General features: G+C 44.1%; 1 protein-coding gene across 1 annotated transcript in view; it reads right to left on the reverse strand.

The window, feature by feature from the left end:
- Nucleotides 1-22,256, reverse strand: part of TLL1 (tolloid like 1) — a 180,635-nt gene that overhangs the window by 82,572 nt on the left and 75,807 nt on the right. Inside the window, exons 2-6 of the mRNA XM_020280268.2 lie at nt 14,937-15,047; nt 10,593-10,673; nt 9,296-9,448; nt 8,272-8,389; nt 410-588 (exon numbers count right to left, since the gene is read on the reverse strand). Of these exons, the coding sequence (XP_020135857.2) occupies nt 410-588; nt 8,272-8,389; nt 9,296-9,448; nt 10,593-10,673; nt 14,937-15,047 (642 nt within the window). The remainder of the gene's footprint in view (nt 1-409; nt 589-8,271; nt 8,390-9,295; nt 9,449-10,592; nt 10,674-14,936; nt 15,048-22,256) is intronic.

A 22,256-nucleotide genomic window follows, 5' to 3' on the forward strand; every position in this document is an offset into this window, starting at 1 on the left:
TCATGGCAAACCCTGGACCCTTTTTAAATCCCTGTAACGTAAATTATAGAGAACTAAGCACGAAAAAAATGCCTATGTAAAAAAGAAAGATTTAATAATATTAATTTATGGTTCACTGGCTCTCACCCATTCTTGGAAATCGAAGATAAATAAAACAGCCAGATCTTAAAAAAAGAAAGCAAGTCTAAAAAAAAACACATGCAATCATTCAGTCTCTAGGAAAAAAAAACTTAAAGTATAAAATCATCCTGGGTAATTTTTATTCCAGAAAAAATGTTGATTCCACCATATCAAAAAATTAGTTTACGTTTTTTGTTTTTTTTGTTTTTGTTTTTTTAAGTTAGACGGTCAATTGCATAAGTACAGTCCGAGGATGTTCAGTCAGCCTTAAACCCCCACGACCTCTCACCTGGCTGGATGTTCTCTCGGATGATGGTCACGTGGTTGTCCCGGTCTGGCCGCGTGTGCTCGTGCCAGAACCCTATCACGTGGCCCAGTTCGTGGACAACGATTCCAAACTTGTCGCAGTTCTTGCCAATGGAGATGGCCTGAGGCCCGTTGCCGCGCCGACCGACATAGGAGCAGCATCTGGAAGAGGGAGAAGGTGGAGCTGGTATTGGAAGGGCACGACGAGGGGAATGCAACACGATGCCACTTCGCAACGATCACGGGGACCCAGACAGTCCACCCACCCAGAGGCAGAAGAACCCTTCCTCGATAAATGCGGCTAGCTTCCGGTGTCCTTTTAAATTTATGCATAACAGATGTCTCCAAATAATCAGTTCCAGTGCTTTTGCAATTAATCTATGCATCAGAAAACCTGCGCCCTAAGTCAATTTTAGAAGTGTTAAAAAGACAGATCAGAAAATACAATAGCTATGATGATGACTAATGTGCTATTCGTTAAGACATTAACAGTATGCAGAAGTTTAATGTTTCAACACACATTCTACTTGTGATATAAACTTTATCCGCACAATTCCTGTTAAGCATTTAGGTAACTACTTTGTCGGTGTGATTATCTAGAAATAATCCAATGTTATTTCAGTATTAAAAGTAAAGTTCATTTTTCTCTTTGAAAAAGCAAATATATTCAGGAAAGAGGTTGGTTCATCATAAAAAATATTACTTTTCCTATTCACAAAAGAATTGGTTTTTTTTTTCACAAAAGCAGAAAACTTTTGAGAGATGTTAATCAAAGAAAATTATTTTCAACAGGTGGATTACCTTGAAATTAAGCTTAAGATCAGTGTCAGAAAGATAACTAGAAAAATCCCCACACATCTTAAGATCAAAAAATATACAGCTACAAGTTCAGTTCAAACAAGATGAAATTATGAAGAAAGTTAGAAACTATTTTCAAATATAATGTAGGAGGCCGGGCGTGGTGGCTCACGCCTGAAATCCTAGCACTCTGGGAGGCTGAGGCGGGAGGATCGCTGGAGGTCAGGAGTTTGAGACCAGCCTGAGCAAGAGCGAGACTCCCGTCTCTACTAAAAAATAGAAAGAAATTAATTAGACAACTAAAAATATATAGAAAAAATTAGCCGGGTGTGGTGGCGCATGCCTGTAGTCCCAGCTACTCGGGAGGCTGAGGCAGGAGGATCGCTTGAGCCCAGGAGTTTGAGGTTGCTGTGAGCTAGGCTGACGCCACGGCACTCACTCTAGCCTGGGCAACAAAGTGAAACTCTGTTTCCTAAAAAAAAAAGGTGGATTACGTAGGGTCATTGGTTAACCAGTGCCAGAGACTGAATGCTCAGGTGCCCCTCCCCACTCTCATTTTTGAAGCCCGCCCCCCAAGGTGACGGTGTTTGGAGGTGACGGGGCCTTTGGAGGCTCTGCCCCCATGGATGGTGTCACTGTCAGCGACTTGTGAAGGGGGTGCCTTCCCTTGGGGGGCAAAGGCCCCCACCCCCTCCGCCCGTGAAGACGCAGCATGAACCCTCTCACGTCTGTCTGTGCCCCAGGCGGCCTCGCCCGGACCCCGGACCACTGTGCCCCCTCGGCGCCCCCGCGGCTGAGAAACGAGCCCGCCGCTCCTGAGCTGCCGGTCCCTGATGCTCTGTCATCCCCGACGGGTCACGGTTCAGAGAACCGTGGGACTCCGGTGACGTGTGCCGCGTGGTCAGCCTAATGGCTTGGTGTGATTTCCGTCTCGCCCCCCGAGAGAATCCCGCGGACTGGCCAGCACCGGGGGAAACATCCGGGAATACATTTCTGCAAACTGTCACCAATTTACGGACACGCACACACACATCCAGCTGTGTCTTTCTATCCGAAATACAGACGTTCCATCCATTCACTTTGCATGTGTGCACAGACGTGCGCGGGTGTGTGTGCGTGTGTGGCCGTTCAGAAGATTCTCAGACACACACGTGAGAGACTGAACACACGGGACACCCGCTTTGAAATAAGTCTTAAATGGTACACTAGTGTGGTTGCTGCGATTATAAACATAAATAAAGTCACATGCAACACTTTAGTAACTAGGGCTTCAATTAAAGCAGCTTGTCCTGAGCACAGCAACAGAGGCCTCCAAAAACTGGCCTTAGAGATGAGAAGCACATGCATGAGACAAAGCAAACACCTTTTCCCGACTCACCGAATGGGAGGCTGCGGAAAATTAATAACTCCAAGTGATTAAAAGGGACTCGCTATTTCAATTTCCAGGGTGAGTCTGTTTGACAGCCCTCATGATTCTCCACAAATATAATTCTCATCTCCCTCTCCCCCACCCACCCTGGTCCCCAAATTGTCCCACAGTCTTAAAGGACTTGAGCATTTTAACCCATACCCTGCCAATCAGATGAACTGATTCGTACTCACTATTTATGAATCTGTATCAGCTAATTAAACTGAGTAAATCGGCAATAGAAAGAAGAAAGAGGTAATTGGTGGAGAAGGAAGGAGAGAGTGAAGGGTGTTTCCCCCCCCCCCCCGTAGTTTATTTTTTTTAAATACTATGGTTTAAGCCATACCTAGACACTTACTATACACTCTAACAGTTATTTCTTACATACCCAAAAAGTATTAAATGCAGAAAAATATAAAATTTTCTAATTTAGGGGAGATGTAACATGAAATATTTACCACTTTGAATCACTAGTAATGAAACAGAAATATCGGATAATTACATAGCAACTAAATTACCCACACTGAGTCATTCTTGCTGGTTATACTCAGAGAAGAAAGTACTGTGGAAATCAAAGTCTGGGAGACAGCAAAGCAATGTGGTCAATTTCTTTAATCTAAAACACCATTTTTAGCCTAACTGTACCCATAGCAATTTCCTATGAAATAGGGTTTCATAATGGAAAGGAAAAATAGACTCCACGTTGCCTTATTCATGGAGCTATTATTTACAATATCCTGCAAATGAAGAAAAATGTTGGTCTGGTCCCTGACTAACCAAAAGTCTTGGGGAGAGAAGGATTCTAGACTCTCAAATTAAAAAATAATTATAGATGGGCTTAGAGGCATATTCAGTATGGAATGACAGGGCAGCACCATTTATTAAAACTTGACTTAAGCATGACAAAATGTGTTCTTGGTTTGATGCTATTTTCTGTACCCGGCTCTTAAATTTTTGTTTCTGATTTGTCTGCCCCTTTCAAAGCGTGGCCAGCATAGGGTCTACCTGCCCTCGCTCAAGAAAACCTATCACACCAACTATCACACCTTTGACCCCCATCCCAGAAGGCCCTGCCCACGCCCAGAGGAAGGACCCTGCTCAGAGAGGCCAAGGAGAGTCTAGACAGACAGGGCTGCCTCGGTTTCCCCACTCAGTCTGTGAGCATTAGCACACACCCTTCTTGTCCGGCCACATTTCTACACAGCTGCCCCCACTTTGTTGAACCTGAACATAAAAATGGACTTTTTCCTGCACCTTTTGGTCTTCATTCTGAAAGCTTAAATATTTAATAATACACATATGTAATGTGTATACACAGTAAATGGATTCGCATGCCTTTGTTCCTATTACTCTGCACCTGTTCAGTGATTTCAGGGACACTGTGGAAGTTCGAGGGGGTTTCCGGCACCTATGCAAGCATGTACACATGTGTGCAAACATACATGTAGATAAACATAAACATGTATGTCCATTTACAATACAATTTAAAAACAGGAAATGCACTGCAGCTAAATGTTCTCACCTCTACCTTTTGCTTATTATATTTTATTATTTTCCCACCTACTGAAGGCCTGACGTGGAAAAGGGGCCGATAAATATTAACTGAATAAAAGCAGATTACTGTGGGAAATATAATATTCTAAAACACACAAGCGGTTCCATATTTAACGGTTCCTCCTATAAATTATGAAAACTATTTTAGCTCTTATTTTAAAAGATTACAAGAGCTACAAGTTGCCTGATTTAGTTGGTGAACTCAATGGAAGTGATGAAAGTGATATTAAATAGTAAGGGGCGGCCCTACCAGGTTAAAGTTAGAAACAGAATTGATCTAGCTCCCATCAGTACCACCCTGCGGGATGTGCATATTCAGCGAAGAGTTGAGCCAGATACAGTAAAACGCCACACACTTACTGACACAGCTCTTAGAGATAAACGATCCAATGCTGAAGTCCAACAGGAGTGTGAAATGTTTGAGCTGACAAATATCTCATCCTAGTTGACCCTAAGCCTTTTGTGCAATATCAGCTTCCAAACTCTTTAATGATTTACAACATTTTTTTTTCAGGAGATTTAAGTACAGTATTATCACAGACAAAATAATTAAACAATCGTTTTATCAGATTGTGGTCGTTAGTGGCAATTCTGAATGAATGATCATCGGGCCAGTGGTCAGCTCCTGTACAAGGCTTCCTCCTTCCCTACCACTGAAAAAATAATACAGGCAAACAAATCACCAGACTGCAACATCACCACTGTGAAAGTCGGAGAGGCATGAGCACGTTGATGCTCCGGGGTCTAACTTCAGGAGCGCGACTACGCATTCAGGTAGCTGTGGGCAAGTCACGACTTCAGTTTTGACGTCTCTGACATAACTGAAGGACACGTTCCTAAACGTCCCTTTAAATTCTTTTTTTTTTTTTTAATTTTCATTTTGCCATTTTTTTTTATTTCGGCATATTATGGGGGTACAGATTTTAAGGTTTCAATAAATGCCCATTCCCCCCTCCCCCCACATGTCTGAAATCTCCAGCATGACCATCCCCCAGACGGTGCACATCTCACTCATTATGTATGTATATACCCGCCCCCTCCCACCTGCCCAATACCCTAGTACTGTAGACAAATGTGTCCACTTAGGTGCTGCTCAGTTAGTACCAGTTTGCTGGTGAGCACATGTGGTGCTTGTTTTTCCATTCTTGGGATACTTCACTTAGTAGTATGGGTTCCAGCTCTAACCAGGAAAATATAAGATGTGCTATATCACTGTCGTTTCTTAGAGCTGAATAGTGCTCCATGGTATACACATACCACATTTTATTAATCCATTCTTGGGTCGATGGGCACCCTTTTCATGGAGAAGGCAGCGTCTTGCGTTCCCTCGCTGCACGTATGCAATGTGTGTCTACAGCGTGTAAACTATGCATCCCCGTACACGCGGAGCAGGGCCCTGGGCGTCCCGAGGGGCCCGGCGGCAAGTGACCGTCCCCGTCACTGGGGAGGACAGCGCTTGGACAGGCTGCGGGAGCGAAACTGTCACGGCCGTGGGTGCAGCAAGATCCCACCGCGGGCAGCCCAGAACCGGGTGAGGAGGCGGCGGCGGCGGTGGACCCACCGGCAGACAGGAAGGCATCCCAGCCGCAGAGACGCCGTGAGCAAGGACAGGAGACACGGCAGCGAACGGGAAAAGAAATAACCAGGGAGGGTAAAACAGGGGAAGTGGGAAGCTCTGAAAACGAAGGGAGTTCGTATAAACACGAGTGCACTGCACACAGAAACTGGGCGTTTTTTAGAATATCACGTGGTCGATGCTTTGGCTGCGTTCGTGTTTCAGAACTGAAGGGTGGGGAGGAGGAAAAGACGCATCGACCGGAACACATTACGCGCTCAGAGACATGTAAGCTGAGCCGTATCCGCCCCTCACAGCCAGAAGGAAGGAAGGATAGTCTAGATTTGGACCTTTTAAATATTAAATAGATACAAAGAACTAGGAGGCATTTTAAATGTAACCAAAACTTATCAAGCCAAATTTAGAGTAATTTAGAAGGAAACGCTGCTTAATAAGTCATGACTAAAAATCTGTGGCACTATCCAAAAATATCTAGGAAGCTAATGGTATATAATTTTTCTTAGTGTCACTCGGACAGGGCTAAAATTAAAATACATTACTTTAAGTTAAATTAAGTGTTCTAAGAAAATATGGTAAAACAAAGATGATACAATGCTTCCCCTCCAAGATCTACTGAAATTACATGCTTTCCCCCAAGAAAGTACATGTCCTTAGGGCAAGAATTATTTTCCCCTAAAGAATTAAGCATTTATTTTGGATTTCTTTTTATGAACTGCTCTTTGGGGTATTCAAACAGCCATATAGCACTTTAGAGGAAAGCCTTTCTTTATACAAGGATTCCAGATAATAAAAGCAGAAGGAATTTTTAAAAAGAACAGCATTAGAAAAATCACTGTTTTGAAACGATGGGGACATTTACTCGGCTGCCACCAGTTGAATGTACCCATCACTCACTAAAGTAGTCACTCAAGTGGCAGGTCCAGCACACGCATGTTCAGGCATGTTGCAGTGTAAATAGGCAGGTCCAGCACACGCATGTTCAGGCATGTGGTGGTGTAAATAGGCAACATACCCCAGCCAGCTATTCTCAGCAAAAAAAAAAAAGTGAAGCTGAATTCAACCATATCTTCAGATATACACTCCACTTAAGTGGAAATACAGGGGAGAGAGGTTTGGAAACTTTCACAATAAAGATTCTGAAGCACACGGGGTTGCACACCGCGCCTCGGCCGGATCTCCGGCTTTCTGGGGGCTGACGTGGAAGTTGCGGTGGCATCCTGGCATCCCTCGGACATGAGATGGAGGAATCTGGCCTTATTCTCAGGCTTTCCCCGAAGCATTCTGGGGTACTGATGCACAAGGAGGGGGTGGGTGCTCCTTTTTTAAAATAGGCTTAGAAAATGTGTTTCTTTCAATTGGTTGAATATGAATAGCGCCCACTGGCACACTGCTGCAGAACCGCCTCCTGACACTCAACACAGCAGCTTCACAACTTGAAGAATCTGTTCTTCTATAAACACGCAGGCAGCACGGTTCACAACTGCAGAGATGCGCAGACAACCCAAGTGCCCATCAATTCACGAGTGGATTAATAAAATGTGGTGTATGTACACCATGGAGTTCTACTCAGCTCTAAGAAACAACGGCGATGCAGCACCTCTTGTATTTTCCTGGCTGGAGCTGGAGCCCATTCTACTAAGCGAAGCATCCCACGAATGGAAAAACCAGCACCACATGCGCTCACCAGCAAATTGGTATTAACGGATCGACACCTCAGTGGACAACAGGAGTAACATCTATCAGGTGTCGGGCAGGTGGCAGGGGGGAGGAGGGGATGGTATATACAGACACAATGAGTGAGATGTACAACATTTGGGGGATGGACACGCTTGAAGCTCTGACTCGAGGCGGGAGGGGGGCATGGGCAATATACGTAACCTCAACACTTGTACCCCCATAACATGCTGAAATAAAAGAAAATCCATTCTTCTTTTGGAGAAAGCACCGGTCACCACCGCGTCAGAAGCAGGTCTGGAACACACCTGCGGGAGGGGACGCCGGGACTCTCGGAAAGCGAGGTGCCTGCTCTGGCCGGCGCTGCGGGAGACAGTCCCAGAGGCAGAGGACGGGCGGGGCGGGGGGAGGGATGGAACCGGCCAGGTGTGCGCTGGCGGGGCTGACTGAGCTGAGGCCTGGCGCGGGGGGAGGTGGAGACCAAGAGGCTCACGGAGACGATCGACAGAAACGCACGCCGCAGAGTTTGGAGGCAGCTGGACGGGATGACTAGACAGCAACAGGGAAGCTCCTAACTCAGGAGGAGGGACTTGGAGACGCCGCGGTTATAGGTCACGTAGCCGGGGCAGCAGAGGAGCACGCGTGTGCCATGCACAAACGCCATGGTCAGAGCACGTATGTGCACACGTAACGTGCAATGTTCTCCTACGTGGAAATTCAGACTCTCCCTGAACAAAATGCTAAGCCAAGATTAAGAAACGACTGGTATCCACGGATCTTTCAATTCTTGTTTCCCCTCCTAAACGTAGCCAGAGCGGTCCCCGGTCCCACTCACCCGCAGGGCCTGTAGGTGAACACGATGTAGCTCTCCTCATCGCTCCTCTCGATGAAGGCCACACACGTGTGCTTCTCCCAGTGCCTCATGGCCTGCTTGAACATGGCGCGCTGGCTGCCTGGAAGGAACGCGCCGCGTCAATCCCATCACCGCCGCCCGGGAGGGAGCGTCCCCAGCGGGGTCCCGTCCCCGGTCTGGCTGGGACTGGGGGAGGCCACTGCTGTCACCTGCCGGAGCGCACGCCTGTCTGCACGCACACGCGTGCACGGGCTCTGCGAGAGGCTCCCATTCCTCCCGCCAAGGGCGCAGACCAGCCGCCAGGTCCGGCTCTGACGGGCACACCTGCAACGCGGTCTGGGACCAGAGCGGGCCTCCAGACCCCGAGAACACAAGACCGAGGACGTTTTCTTCAGTTCCAAAGACATTCTAAACTAACCGCCTAGGTTAATGGAGCATTTTCCCAAGTTTGATTTAGTACCGTGTCTCCCCGAAGATAAGACGGGGTCTTACGTTTATTTTTCCTCAAGAAGACACCCTGGGGCTTGTTTTCAGGGGATGTGTCATTTTTTTTTTAAGTACGGTACAACCATCTACATTTATTCAAATAGAATGAAGTCGTCTTCTTCTGGGACATCATCATCACTCTCCAAACCCCGAATCGCATCCTGAATGTCTTGCGACTCTGTTTCCTTTAGAGCCACCGGCCCCGATCTCTCCTGTCGAGCACTAGAGCTCTCTCGTGGGGCGGGTGAGAAGGGCTGCTCGTGTTCTTTCCCGCTCGACACGCACAGGTTGTGCAGACGCGCTGGGCGGCCACGCCCGTCACTAGGCCCTATTTTCGGGGTGGGGCTTCTATGGCGCACATGCTTAGACATCCTGCTGGGGCTTACTGTATGGGTGGGTCTTATTTTCGGGGGGACACGGTGCTGTTCCATAGAATATTAACATTCTACAAAGACACACACTGGATCTGCGCGGTGGCTTTTACATGCTCATCCAGATGGAAGCTCCGGGAATATCTCACCAGTGAAGTTGCCCCCGATGACGTAGGGGATCACGCCTCCCGGCCACACTCTCTCCGTCCTGGACGTGGCGGCCCTGGGGAGCCGGCTCTTCTCGCTCTGCCCCGGGAGCGGCGGGGGCGCTCTCCCCTGCGCGGTGCCGTTCTGCTCCGAGCCTGCGGCGACATTTAGAACATTCTGTGAGACACAAGTTCTCGGGCAGGGGCTCCTTTACCTCTTGAAGGACAGAAGTCGGAATGTCTGGTTTGCATGTTTGCATGAATACGCCAAAAGGCGCGAAAGGGAAACTCTAGTTATGTTACGTGCTTGAAAAAAAAAAGCCTTAAAATAGTTGAGTGTTTCATGTCAAAATACTATTTCTTTGTGCCCTACGAGTGGATTTTGATGAATCTCCACACAATAGCCCGAAGCCGACAGAAGTCAGGCACGTTCATCGGCCACAGAAAAATTGTTCTATGCTTTCTAGCTCACTAGCTCACTACCAATTTACCAGCGGGTGATAAAACAGATACCGTCTAATACAGGCCCGTGATGTTCGAGATTCTTCTTACTCCTGCTAACTCTGCAATCCTTCCAATCAGAACTGACATTCCCCAGGTCAGCCTGAAATCTCTTCAACACCCTGAAGCAAAGCACCTTTGCTTGGAAAATTATTTCTTGAATGTACGTACCATGAGTATTTAATCGATAAGCCATCAACTCAAGAAATGTTAGGACAGGAGCTATACACTGGGGAATTTAAAACAAAATTCTAAAATCTACAAATAGCTGTTAATACATTCAACACTATCAACATTAACGAATTATGAAACCGGAGGCAGTTTTTCTGAATGTTCATATATATATATATATATATCTCAAAAATATTCTTAGAATGGTCAAAAACATTTTAACTATTTTTTAATCTAATAGATCAGTTCGTCAATTTAATTTAAGTGGATTTCATTTCAAAACAAGCACCAGATTTTTTTCATTTGATTAAAACTGATGTAGCTCCAGGCTTTATTAAAAATACCTTGGTATGATACGAAATTAACTGGGAGTAATTATCAACAATAAAATAAATACATTGATACAGGTTTAATAGGGAGAATCTTAAGTTAAAGGAACATTTCGAATCATTCCAACTTCTTAAAAACTTACATCAAATATGAGCTCACAAAATACCAATTTCTCAGCACATGTCCTTTAAGTACTTCACATCATAGAGGCACCCTGACTTTAAAGAACCGAACTGCTGTGAGCGTAATATTTACTGTGCATCAAGTCAAGCGCCTGCAACTTTAAACATTGGTATACCAGAGCTAATTCTTCTTATCCTGTCTATGAGCTGGTAGAGGGCTCCCCGCTTCTTTGCTATACCGTGGTCTCCGAGGGCACCTTAAAGAATAAAAGAAAACAATTAAGTTAAAGTCCATTAAAATTCTTGCAAATAAACAGCAGCATAAGGCTACATTGATTTCTCTTTGGACGTATTTTTTGTGTGGTCTTAAATCGTTAAGAGTTATGAATATCCGTGAATCTTTGAAGGGGGTAAAAACTCTACCACAACCAATGCTGGAAACTAAAAATAAGGGGTGGGGGAGACACAGAGAGCATCTAAATGGCTTTATTTGGGCATGATGACAATTGAGTCATGTGTTGATAATTTGACACATTTTTCTTCCCTGTGACCCTGACCTCACACAGTGTCGTAATAAATGACAGCAAGTCTCTCTGCCCTGCCAACTGCGTCCCAGCCCTTTCCCCCATGCAAACCGAATACTTTCAGATGCCAAATCAGCAAATGGAAAGAAAAACAGTAGAAGGGCAAATGCGTAGTGCAAGCTTTGCTCCAAAGCTTCCATCCGTTTTGAGAACTTTTTAAGAGCGTATCATATTTTATACTGGAGTCAACTAAATCTGGGAAATTAGTTTCTCTAAGTTTATAAAAACCAATAACACATAACTAGAAAAAAGCCACAAGGTAAAAACTCCAAATGAATGTTCAGCCACAGAATATATTCTGTTACACGACGCAACTTGAAAAGTTTATAAAAATGCAGAGCAAAGAATTTTACGGTGCAAGGAGAGCAGGAGGGACAGGGATGGGGGAAAATATCCGTGCAATTTGACCAGCAGAGACTGGAAGAGGTTTAGATCCTTGTGCTAAGTGAGGAAGCACAGCATTCGGCAAAGACGCAGCCCCCTGACTCCATGCCAGGGCTTTCATGAAATGCTGCTCCCAATTTTGCCCCCTATTCTCTCTTTCTTGAATGCTTTTAGTCAATAACAAAGTGGTATCCCTGGGCAAACCGCCAACACAACCACTCAGGACACCAGAACAAGTGCAGGTGAATTTGCTGCACTGCAAACGCCCATGGTCCACCGTCTTAGAGCCGAGCCCGTAAAGACAGACAGAAAGCCACGAACACCACAAACGATCGCCAGATCACTCGAACTGTTTCTTTCCAATGTCCATTTGACCTTTAGAACGAATACTGAAGCTTAATTACCTAGATTGAAACTAAAACAAAAGAAAAAAGCAGAAACAGTAATAAAATCTATTGCCATACAAGCCTCTTAAAAGAAAAATCAAGTCAGTCCTTATAAGGCAAGTACGTTAGAGCGCTTGTTCGCTGATAATAATCTGCTTAATTATTTGCATTGCATGGTCACATTTTTGCTGTGCATCTTGAGAAAAATTTTTGAGATTTTTTTCACCGAACATTTTAGAAAGATGAGGTAATGCTTAAATATATTCATTCCTGAGCCGTTACAAGAAACATTTTTAAAGTGTGGCATTTATGTGCATGAAATGACCATTATGTAGCAACTATATTTGTATTAAATAGGCCAGAAATACATCTGACTGGATTTATAAGGTGGCTAATTATGAGATAAAAGAAATGTCTTTATTAATATTAAGGTAATTTAAGGATACAGTAAATACAAAATTGGGAAAACAATGCTTCTAAACTACCAAAGGCAATATGTTTTTAATAATATTTTTAGTAAATCTGAATAATTTTATAGCAATTGAAATAAAATTCCATGTGGGTAGTTCATTGGAATAGAAAAAAAGGGAAAGTGGTTATTTTTCACGTTTTATAACACCATGAAAATACACAAATTAAGTATGATAGCAAAGATTATACATTTTAAAATTAGGAAATGAGAAATACAGTCAGATCAGTATAAACAAATTAACAAGAAAGGTAAAAGACAGAAAAATATATATAAGATAGTTTTACATTGTTTGAAATTCAACTGAATGGTTCAAGTTACTACTGAACTTTCAAATGTGTACCTTTCCCATAAACATTTAGCATAAATGCTTTTATTATATAATCTGTTTCGTTTTCTTTATCTGAATTAACATTTTTTTCTTCCAGCTACTACTATATCAGAGTTTAACCATAAATGAAATAAATTTAATTAATAATATTAAAAAAATTTTTAAATCACAGAGGATTAACGCCTTCAAAATAAGTGGGGGAGAGAGGTTAAAGAAATGACCTAAATAAAGTCTGAAGCTAATGAAAATTCTAATAAAAGCTGAAAATGGCAACTCGAAATAAATCTAGGATTTTGCCGAGTCGCACCATCGCTCCGCTGTCGGGAACACATGGTCTTCACGCAGCATCACATGTGACCCAGCAACGGGAGTCTCCACCCGGGAACTCCACGGGGTGTTCCGCACGTGACCACACTGCGAAGCAGGTTCTCGCCCTTATGCTGGGGCACATTTCAGAAGAGACTGCCACTACATGTCCCGAAGGACAAAGTACACTGTTACTAACTACCGTGTTTCCCCGAAAATAAGGCCTACCCATAAAACAAGCCCCAGCAGGATTTCTAAGCATGTGCGCAATAGCAGCCCCACCCCGAAAATAAGCCCTAGTGGCGGGCGTGGCTGCGCAGCGCATCTGCACAACCCGTGCGTGTCGTCTCGGAGCGGGAAAGAAGACGAGCAGCCCTTCTCATCCGCCCCGTCCTGACAGCGACTGTCCCAGAGGTGAGTGGAAAGGTGCGGGCAGCCCCACCAATAAGGGCAGCTCCCCCTGTCGGGTCCCCGCCACCCTGTGCGTGCTGCAAGCTGAGGCTTTGAGCCTCCTCAGTGCAGTGAGGAGGGGACCTTCCGCTTTAGGTGTTGTGTGTCCCCAGGGGGAAGGAGGAGAGCTGTGGCTGCCATTTTACTCAGCGCTGTGGGCCTCTCTCACCCCCCACAAACACCAGGGGATGGGAAAGCTTCAGCTAGCAGCCTCCTGCTGAGCACAGAGAGAATAACACATCCCCTGAAAATAAGCCCTAGGGTGTCTTCTTAAGGAAAAATAAATATAAGACCCTGTCTTATTTTCGGGGAAACATGGGAGTATGTGCCATTATTTTAAGTGAATCCCTTATGTTTTATCTTATATGCTTCTATTTTTAAATAAATTTCTTAGATGTTATAAAGCTATTTTGACTACATAGAGTAACGACTAGCTAACAGTAACATGCTGTGTTTTCAGCAATTGATTCCAAAATGTAATTGTATATGCACTTTTGCATATGTGCAAACACGCACAGCAAACATGGTAATAGCACACTAGCGTGCCTTGCACTATGCTGTCCATTCTGTCACATGTTTGAAATTAGTCATAGTAAAGAGTTGTGAAAAAAGTAATCTGGGCAAAGAGATAATGATTCCAGTAAAAGTCTTCAGTCTATAACATAGATTATATTACATTTTGCTAGATACCAGAAAGAAACTACCTATTTTGTTTTCATGGAATAGAAGACGAAAATAAAAAATAGTAAAAAGGGGAGATGCAATGAGATCAAAGAGCATGACATCAATTACATATTTTAGCCATAAATTAAAAAAAAAAAGAAATTTTATCTTTCTACCCTTACAAATTTTCTCTAATACAGAGTAAAAATTTTACCAAGATAATGTAAAGAATATTTAAATTTTAATAAAAAAAATATTTAAAGATGAAGACTGAAGTCATCTTTTAAAGATTTCAAGTCCCATATTGGCATAATTTAAACATGCTCAAAACAACTGAAGTTGAATTTGCCTTCTGGGGTTTTCATAAAAATTGTACAGACAGATAGAGACACATATATAAATTGTTCTAAATAAGTTCAGTGTGGTCACCCTAAGCATAATGCACGTTTTGCAACTCAATGCCCAGACGGAAGCAGGTCAATGTAGCTCTCCCGAGAGAATGAAATTCGGCCTTCCTCAGAATCCAACGCTGGCTCCAACTTGGCCACTTCCAGTCCAGGCCACAATAAAAAGCTATTAATATATAACTTCCTACGCCTCAGTCCCTCCCCTTGCAAATCACGGTATTAGTACCTGCCCTCATGGGGCTGTTACGAGAATTCCGGGTTCCTATCGGCAAAGCACTTAAAATCCAGGCCCCGGGACACAGCACACATCACAACCTGTTTGTTACACTAACGAATAAAACGAAAACCATGAGTAGAACCTAGATTTCTAAATATATTCATCTGTGTGCAGGAAATCAAGGTTGATCCGTGTGGGATATTAAAAACGACTCAAAGAGAGAGAGAGAGAGAGAGAGAGAGAGAGAGAGAGAGGACTGGCAACATTTCAAGAGGGTATTTTGTCCAAAACGAACACAAAATTAATCCAATAACCAACCGTACCTGTGGCACGTCCAAAGGTTCCAAAGGGATTCTGTGTGAGGTCGATTGTCCTGTCTATCTGGAAGATATTCAAGTCTTCATCATCTAAGGCAATGTCACCCCAAAACACAGCTAAAAAAAAAAAAGAAGAAGAAAGAAAAGTTGAATTAAAACACAAAGCAATCAACTCAATTGCTTTGAGAGGGCAATCAACACGAACAGAGCTATTCACAATGAGAAAAACGCCGCTAGGAGCACGGAAATGCAGCTGCAACACCGCCAATATTTCAGAAAGTTTCCACAACCGGACGCCCTGGACCTGCCGCGGCATACACATCAGTCACCCGTGAGAGGGCACGACCCAGGTTTTTATTCTGGTGTCCGTGGGGAGAGGGAACGGCAGTTTCCCTGAATAAGATGTCACTGATTTACGGTAGGTTCTAAGGGGTCCTCCCGGACAGGTGGGAGGAGGGGGAACAGCCACTGAGCCACCTGCCACGATGGTTTTACAGAGTGACGTGCAGGAGAGACAAAAGAGCGTTGCCCCGGCACGGCAATTCGTCACACTCCCTACCACTTGTGATGCGGTTTCTCTAAAGACAACACTGCCTCTCGTCTCTACAAAGCGGTACTCAACTACCAAAGAAATACCTAGGCAACACTAGATGCCAGGCCTTTCATCTTTAACCCTTTGCACTCGCTTGCTTTTTTTCTCATTATCCACTCGGCATTATCCACACTCGACATCCGAGTGCAAAGGGTTAATGACAACTAAGACACGGTCCACGTTTTCAGGAGCCTCTGAACCATCCCCCTAAAACCTGGAAACATTCCCACTCAATCTTTTACCCCAGGTGTTCTGTGCTACTTCACCGAGCAAAGCTCTACGAGCCGCTGTGAAGTAACGGAGAGTTCAGCTCTGCCCAGCAGGTGCGTTTCTCTGTTAAGACTGGAAATGTCCACTAGCATAACCGGGAAATGGCCTCCTTGCTTTGTTTGAGCCCGAAGTAGACAAACTCTTGATGAATTTTAGCACTGTAAAGAACCAGTTAATAAAATGAGCTGATGTATAAAATTTAAACTTCAATCCTAAAAGCTATGCAGCGCGTTAGGCTTCGAACTAAGGCTCATCACAGAAAATTATTTACCCGATTTAGTCCTCTCCTACGAAACTGATAGGAGATAGGAATAAGGTAAGTATCGCGCATGGGCACTTCCCTTCTCTGAGGACAGTCAGCTGGAGGGAAGGGGGCCCAGGACCCGCACTTTCCACCTCTCGCAGAGGCCAGCTCCAAAACATGGTTCGTGAAAGGATGGCGAAAGGGGCTACCATTCTTGAAGTAATGGGGATCGGTGGGGAGGTAATTCTTAAAAGAATGGTTATTTTAAAGGCTCTAGGACGGACTTCTTCGAAGTATCCCCTTAGCTAGGCATCGACATAGAAATCTCTGTGAGAGTCATCTTATAATATATATAATAATCTCTGCGAGAGTCATCTTATAATATATAATATATATAATAATCTCTGCGAGAGTCGTCTTATAATATATAATATATATAATAATCTCTGCGAGAGTCGTCTTATAATATATAATATATATAATAATCTCTGCGAGAGTCGTCTTATAATATATAATATATATAATAATCTCTGCGAGAGTCGTCTTATAATATATAATATATATAATAATCTCTGCGAGAGTCGTCTTATAATATATAATATATATAATAATCTCTGCGAGAGTCATCTTATAATATATAATATATATAATAATCTCTGCGAGAGTCATCTTATTTTATATATATATGTATATATATATATATATAAATATCTAGAAAGGAAGAAAACAGAAATGGGTTCAAGGTGGGTTATCAGTTCGGCATACGGAAAGATCTTCACGACAGTTAGATCTCTCCTCGACCCCTCTGCCCTGCCCTATTTCCAATGAAAGGCAGAGGGAGGAAGTAGACCAGAGTCTTACTTTTTCACTACGGCAGAAGCAAAGTCACGAGGGGTCTGGGGAACGGTTTACAACCCTAGCTAAGAGGCTGGTTTGCTGCCCGAAGTTGAATCCGGATTCTAATCAGCTTCACATACACGCAGCAGAAAGAAACACTAACCCTCCCGTGGCCCTGGAGCCAGGAGTCCCCAGAACCGGGGACGGCCGACCGGAACCAAACACTGGGCCAGCGACGGTATGAGTCTTGCTGGCTTTCAGAAAAAACAGATCTTACGGTTTTGCAAGCTTTTATGGTAAATCCAAGTTTGCTAGTTCTTTAAAACTCCCATCACATGTGTTTACGATGCAGATATTTATGGGCAGCGACCATGGCCGAGACTCTCCGCCTGTCCCTTTTCTTAGTTCCCGCCGCGCACTGACACCGCCCTCTCTGGCTTCCGTGTGCCCCGGAGTGGCGGGATTTGGTTCCAGCGTGGCTCTGATGAGCAGGTCTGGAGAGGGGTTCGAAGTCCACACTGTTCTCAAGTTCCCTGTCACTGCCAAGGGTGACCACTGCCATCGTCTTTATCAGCATTCGTTTTTTTCTGCAGGAACAAATTCCCTTCTTTGAGTCTGCTGGTTGACTTGAAAACCCAAAGTGCTCACCCCAGGAGAGCGGAGTTTCAGTGCCACATTTAAATGAAACCAGTGCGCGTGTAATAAAACTCAAATGGGTTTCAGACTTTTATTCTCCTCTAATGGCCTTCCCCGGGCAGCAGGATTCACGTCTCGATGGGTTGTATCAACCACAGAGCAGCGATCCAAGGATAAACCGCTTCGCAGAAGCAAACGCTGTACTTCTGGGCAGCGGAACAGGCGTGAGGCCGCGTGACAGTTACAAAGAGGGAAAACGGTCGGGAGGACATCGCCCTTTCTTCTAAACTACCAGCTTCAGGACGGTTTGGCAGTTCTGAATATGCCGCAAACTGCTTCAGGAGCAAACCAAGTATTTCTTTGAAACTAGGCAACAGTGAGTGACCAAGCCAATCCACTTATGCACGCACTGGATTACGTTTTGATATTATCGACGGGGAAAAATTAGACATTTTAGAATTTTCAACCTATCGCATAGTTTAGAAGGCATGGCTTCCCTCTTTATATTGCACACATTTGAAGTTTCCCTTAATGCATCTTCTATTTAAATCTAAACATCCTATGTCTGTATACTAAAATATTTTACTTATGCACTGGGATAGCAATGTAGACCATGACAACTCGTATTAACATGTATTTAGAATTTGCATTATAATGTAATATATATGAGATATTCGACTGCAAAGAGGTAACAGGGAATTCTCAAATCCACATTGGTATTATTTTGGTTTCCTTTACATACCGCATTTTCCATCAAAAGACAAAAGTTGGACGGAAACAGTTTTAAAAGTATAAATCACCATTCATCTGACCCATTTAATACAATCATTTGAGATTAGCGAGATCAGAACTGAAAGTAACATGGGACACTGGGTACAGAAGACAATACTAGGGAAATGCCCAAATGCAATTGGAATATTTACTATTCATTTGGAATTCTGTTTGGATTCCAATGGTCAAAAAAGGGAGTTGAAGCCAACCAATAGACCGAAATTAAATGTCAGGAAGAACAGTTTTGAAACTACACAGAAAACCGCAGGTTTTGTCTTACAAATAACCTCCTAAAGGTTATTTGTTTTCAACGTACTACAAAAATTTTTTTTTAAAATCAGAGACTGAAAAAGACAGAGTGCTTTTGTTGCATGTGCCAAATAAGTGCATTTCATAAAATAGCATGTGGTGGGAATGAGCTTCCAAGACTGTGATTCCTACACCCTAACTTTAGAAAATGTCTCTTCCACCCACTTTCCAATTCCCCAATGCCTTCTTTGTAAAGCTGGGGTCCAGCGATTGGCATTAAGAAGTCTTCGCGCTCTTGATTTCTTTTCTTTTTTTTTATTTTTGAGACACAGTCTCGCTTTGTTGCCCAGGCTAGAGTGAGTGCCGTGGCATCAGCCTAGCTCACAGCAACCTCAAACTCCTGGGCTCAAGCAATCCTCCTGCCTCAGCCTCCCGAGTAGCTGGGACTACAGGCATGCGCCACCATGCCCGGCTAATTTTTTCTATATATGTATTAGTTGGCCAATTAATTTCTTTCTATTTATAGTAGAGATGGGGTCTCGCTCTTGCTCAGGCTGGTTTCGAACTCCTGACCTTGAGCAATCCATCTGCCTCGGCCTTCCAGAGTGCTAGCACGTTCCCGACTTCCGAACGACCGCGTGCAGAAGTAAGCGTGAGCTTACGAGCACCAACAGCGCACGTCTTTCCAGAGAGAGGTCCCCAGCAGACTGTCAGGGGGGATCCCACAAAGCAAAGAAGCAGGACTCTGCCAGCGGCAAAGCCTGTCAGTCCACGCCGGAGAAAGTGCTTGCAAACTAAATACCCTCGAGGAAACGAATCTATGGACTTGAATGAACACGAGGACGGGGGCCACTGTGGAGAGCACGCTGCCCGCCACGGATGAGAAGCCCGAGACATTGCGGACGCCACCCCCGCCCCCGACGACCCAGGCAGGTGTCTGCGTCCACGTCCGCTGTGGGGGGTTTCACGATCAGTCATCTGAGTCCTCAATCTAATTACGAAAATGCAACAGAAAAGCCTGCATTGCTCCCCTGTAAATCCTCAGTGCTAGATTCTTAAAATAAATACTAACTCCTCAGTGCTAGCTTCAAAAATTTATATTGGGAGGGCACAAAAATGTGAATGGGAACACACCATGAACTTGGGGTGTAAGCCGTGCAACAAGAACGAGGCCAGGTGTGCTGCTCACCTGTCGGATTTGCCTGAGACCCAGAGTACCAGATATTTAACCACTTCACAGAGCGAGTGCTCCAAGCTGCTCCGTCTACCGTGTTTCCCTGAAAATAAGACAGGGTCTTGTGTTCATTTTTCCTCAACAAGACACCCTAAGGGGGAGACAAGGGCAATGTATGCAACCTTAACGTTTGTACCCCTATAATATGCTGAGATTAAAAAAAAAGAAAAGAGAAAAAAAAAAAAAGAAGATACCCTAGGGCTGGTTTTCAGGGGATGTGTTATTTTCCCCCCAAAGCCTCAGCTTGCAGCACGCACAGGATGGCCGGGACCTGACAGGGGAGCCGACCTTGGTGGTGGGGCTGCCTGCACCTTTCCGGTCACCTCTGGGACAGTCGCTGTCACGACGGGGCAGATGAGAAGGGCTGCTCGTGTTCTTTCCCGCTCCGCGATGACACGCACGGGTTGTGCAGACGTGCTGTGTAGCCACGCCCGCCACTAGGGCTGATTTTCGGGGTGGGGCTGCTATTGTGCAAATGCTTAGAAATCCTGCTAGGGCTTATTGTTTGGGAAAGTCTTATTTTCGGGGACACATGGTAGAGGGATTACTGTTGGATACTTTGTTGCAATCACAGTGAGAAGGAGCTGCCTTTGTTTCTCATTCCAGCAGTGGATACTATTAAATGTAGTTGTGGGGAATGTGTCCCTTTCCCAGAACGCCACACCTGTATGCACAGGAAACACAGCCTGAGCTGGAAGATGGGTCATCTGGAGATTTAGGGGCCTGGGGGAGACAGTTCAAAGACCCCACGGTAGCAGAGAGTGTCTGTTCACTACACTTTTTCCACGTGCAGTTCCAGCTTTCTGCCTTGACTGGTGCTGGACTTAGGGCGGAAGAATGACGTCATTGAAGGTCTGAGAAGCTGCCTTGACCGGCTCAGGGACGGCACAGTGACAATTTCCTCAGACACCAGCAGCGGCGAAGGCAGAAAAGTCAACTATCTGTACGTGATTGGCAGCCACTACCCAAACTCCCGGGAAAAGCAAGATCTGACAAAGGTTCTGATACATACGCTTTAGACAATGTCATACTTCTCAAAAGACAGAATAATTTTCTGTGCATAATTTCATATGCACAGAATAAATGTCCCCCTAAAATGACACCCACGAAAGTTATAAATCGCAGGTTTCAGAAACAATTGTCCAAAAGTTAAAAATCTGTTGATACAATACAAAAAGTAAGTAAAAATGTATTTTACGTAGATTCTCAGAAACACTCTTCAAAAACAGAGAAGACTTTTTTCCCATGTGGTATGTGTCTTTCTTAAATTTATAATAATAAAAAGTAAAACAGTTCCAGTCCCATAATTTTAGCTGTGCAGAAGAAAGCACCCCATGCAGTGTTTTATTTAAAATATTTTATAGTTTCATTCCCCCAAAAAATCTGCATTTCCATTTCTACCATACACCACTACATAAACTCAACAAAATCATCTAATCTACAATTATAAGCATGCTTATAGTGAAGACTAACAGTGAGGTGAACCACCCTTTTCTCATACCCTGGTTTGGAAGGCCGCTGAGGAACACCACTTTCACCTGATCTCTTTAAAATAAGATGTATTTACCAACAAGAGTAGGTATTTTGGCGGGTGGTAGGAGAACGCTATAAAAAAACTGGACCCCAGATGATTGATTATGGAGGAAAAAAGAAAAAAAAACTGTCCACACATGCTGCAAATCGAGAAGTTCCTTCTAAGAAGACCGCCCTGCCACTCCAGTTAAACCCCGTCTACTTTAATTATGTATCAAATCAGGAAATCTCGACACAAAATCAGAAGTTCAATCTGAAATGCAAAACAAACACATATATGCAGATGCAGATGCAGATGCAGATGCCTCCTGCCAGAGCCAGGAATATTCCTCAGGAATCCGGGAACCCTGGCGACAAAGGCGGTTTTCACGACATGCGTCAGGGTCAAGATGAATCCGGGTTGATTAATCCGTTCTGGGCACAGGACACATCAGCACGCTGCCTGTGTTAAATCTTTTTTTTTTTTTTCCCTCTAGATATAATTTTACGTTATGGGTATGATTAAATGCTGAATTTCCAAATGGACATATCTTTCTACTGAGGTCAGAAAACAAGATTTTTCCCATAACCAAAGATCCCCCGAAATGCGCGCCCATATGTGTATGCAGCCCACAGCTCCGCGGGAGAGGGCTTCTCCCGACATTTCTCAAATACCCCCCATACCGCAAATTCTCATTTTGGACTCCTTGTCTCAAAAGAAGAAACAGTGACAGGAAACCGCTTTGATCCAGAAACATAAAAATAAATACCGAAGGTTTTTTTGGGTACCGCCTAATATTTTCTCTCGTGATCTTTAAGAAGATAAATGACCATAGTTCACGGTTTTTAAAAACTGCCATTGTTGTGGTGCTCCAATATTAAATATGTAATAAGCCACTAGAGCGAGATCTGGCTTATTTATATTTCCCACATCATGCCTCTCGTAAAGATGGTGCAAACATTTATTTTTTCTTCCCTGAC

Source organism: Microcebus murinus, chromosome 15 (assembly GCF_040939455.1).
Source record: "Microcebus murinus isolate Inina chromosome 15, M.murinus_Inina_mat1.0, whole genome shotgun sequence".
Lineage (NCBI taxonomy): Eukaryota > Metazoa > Chordata > Mammalia > Primates > Cheirogaleidae > Microcebus > Microcebus murinus.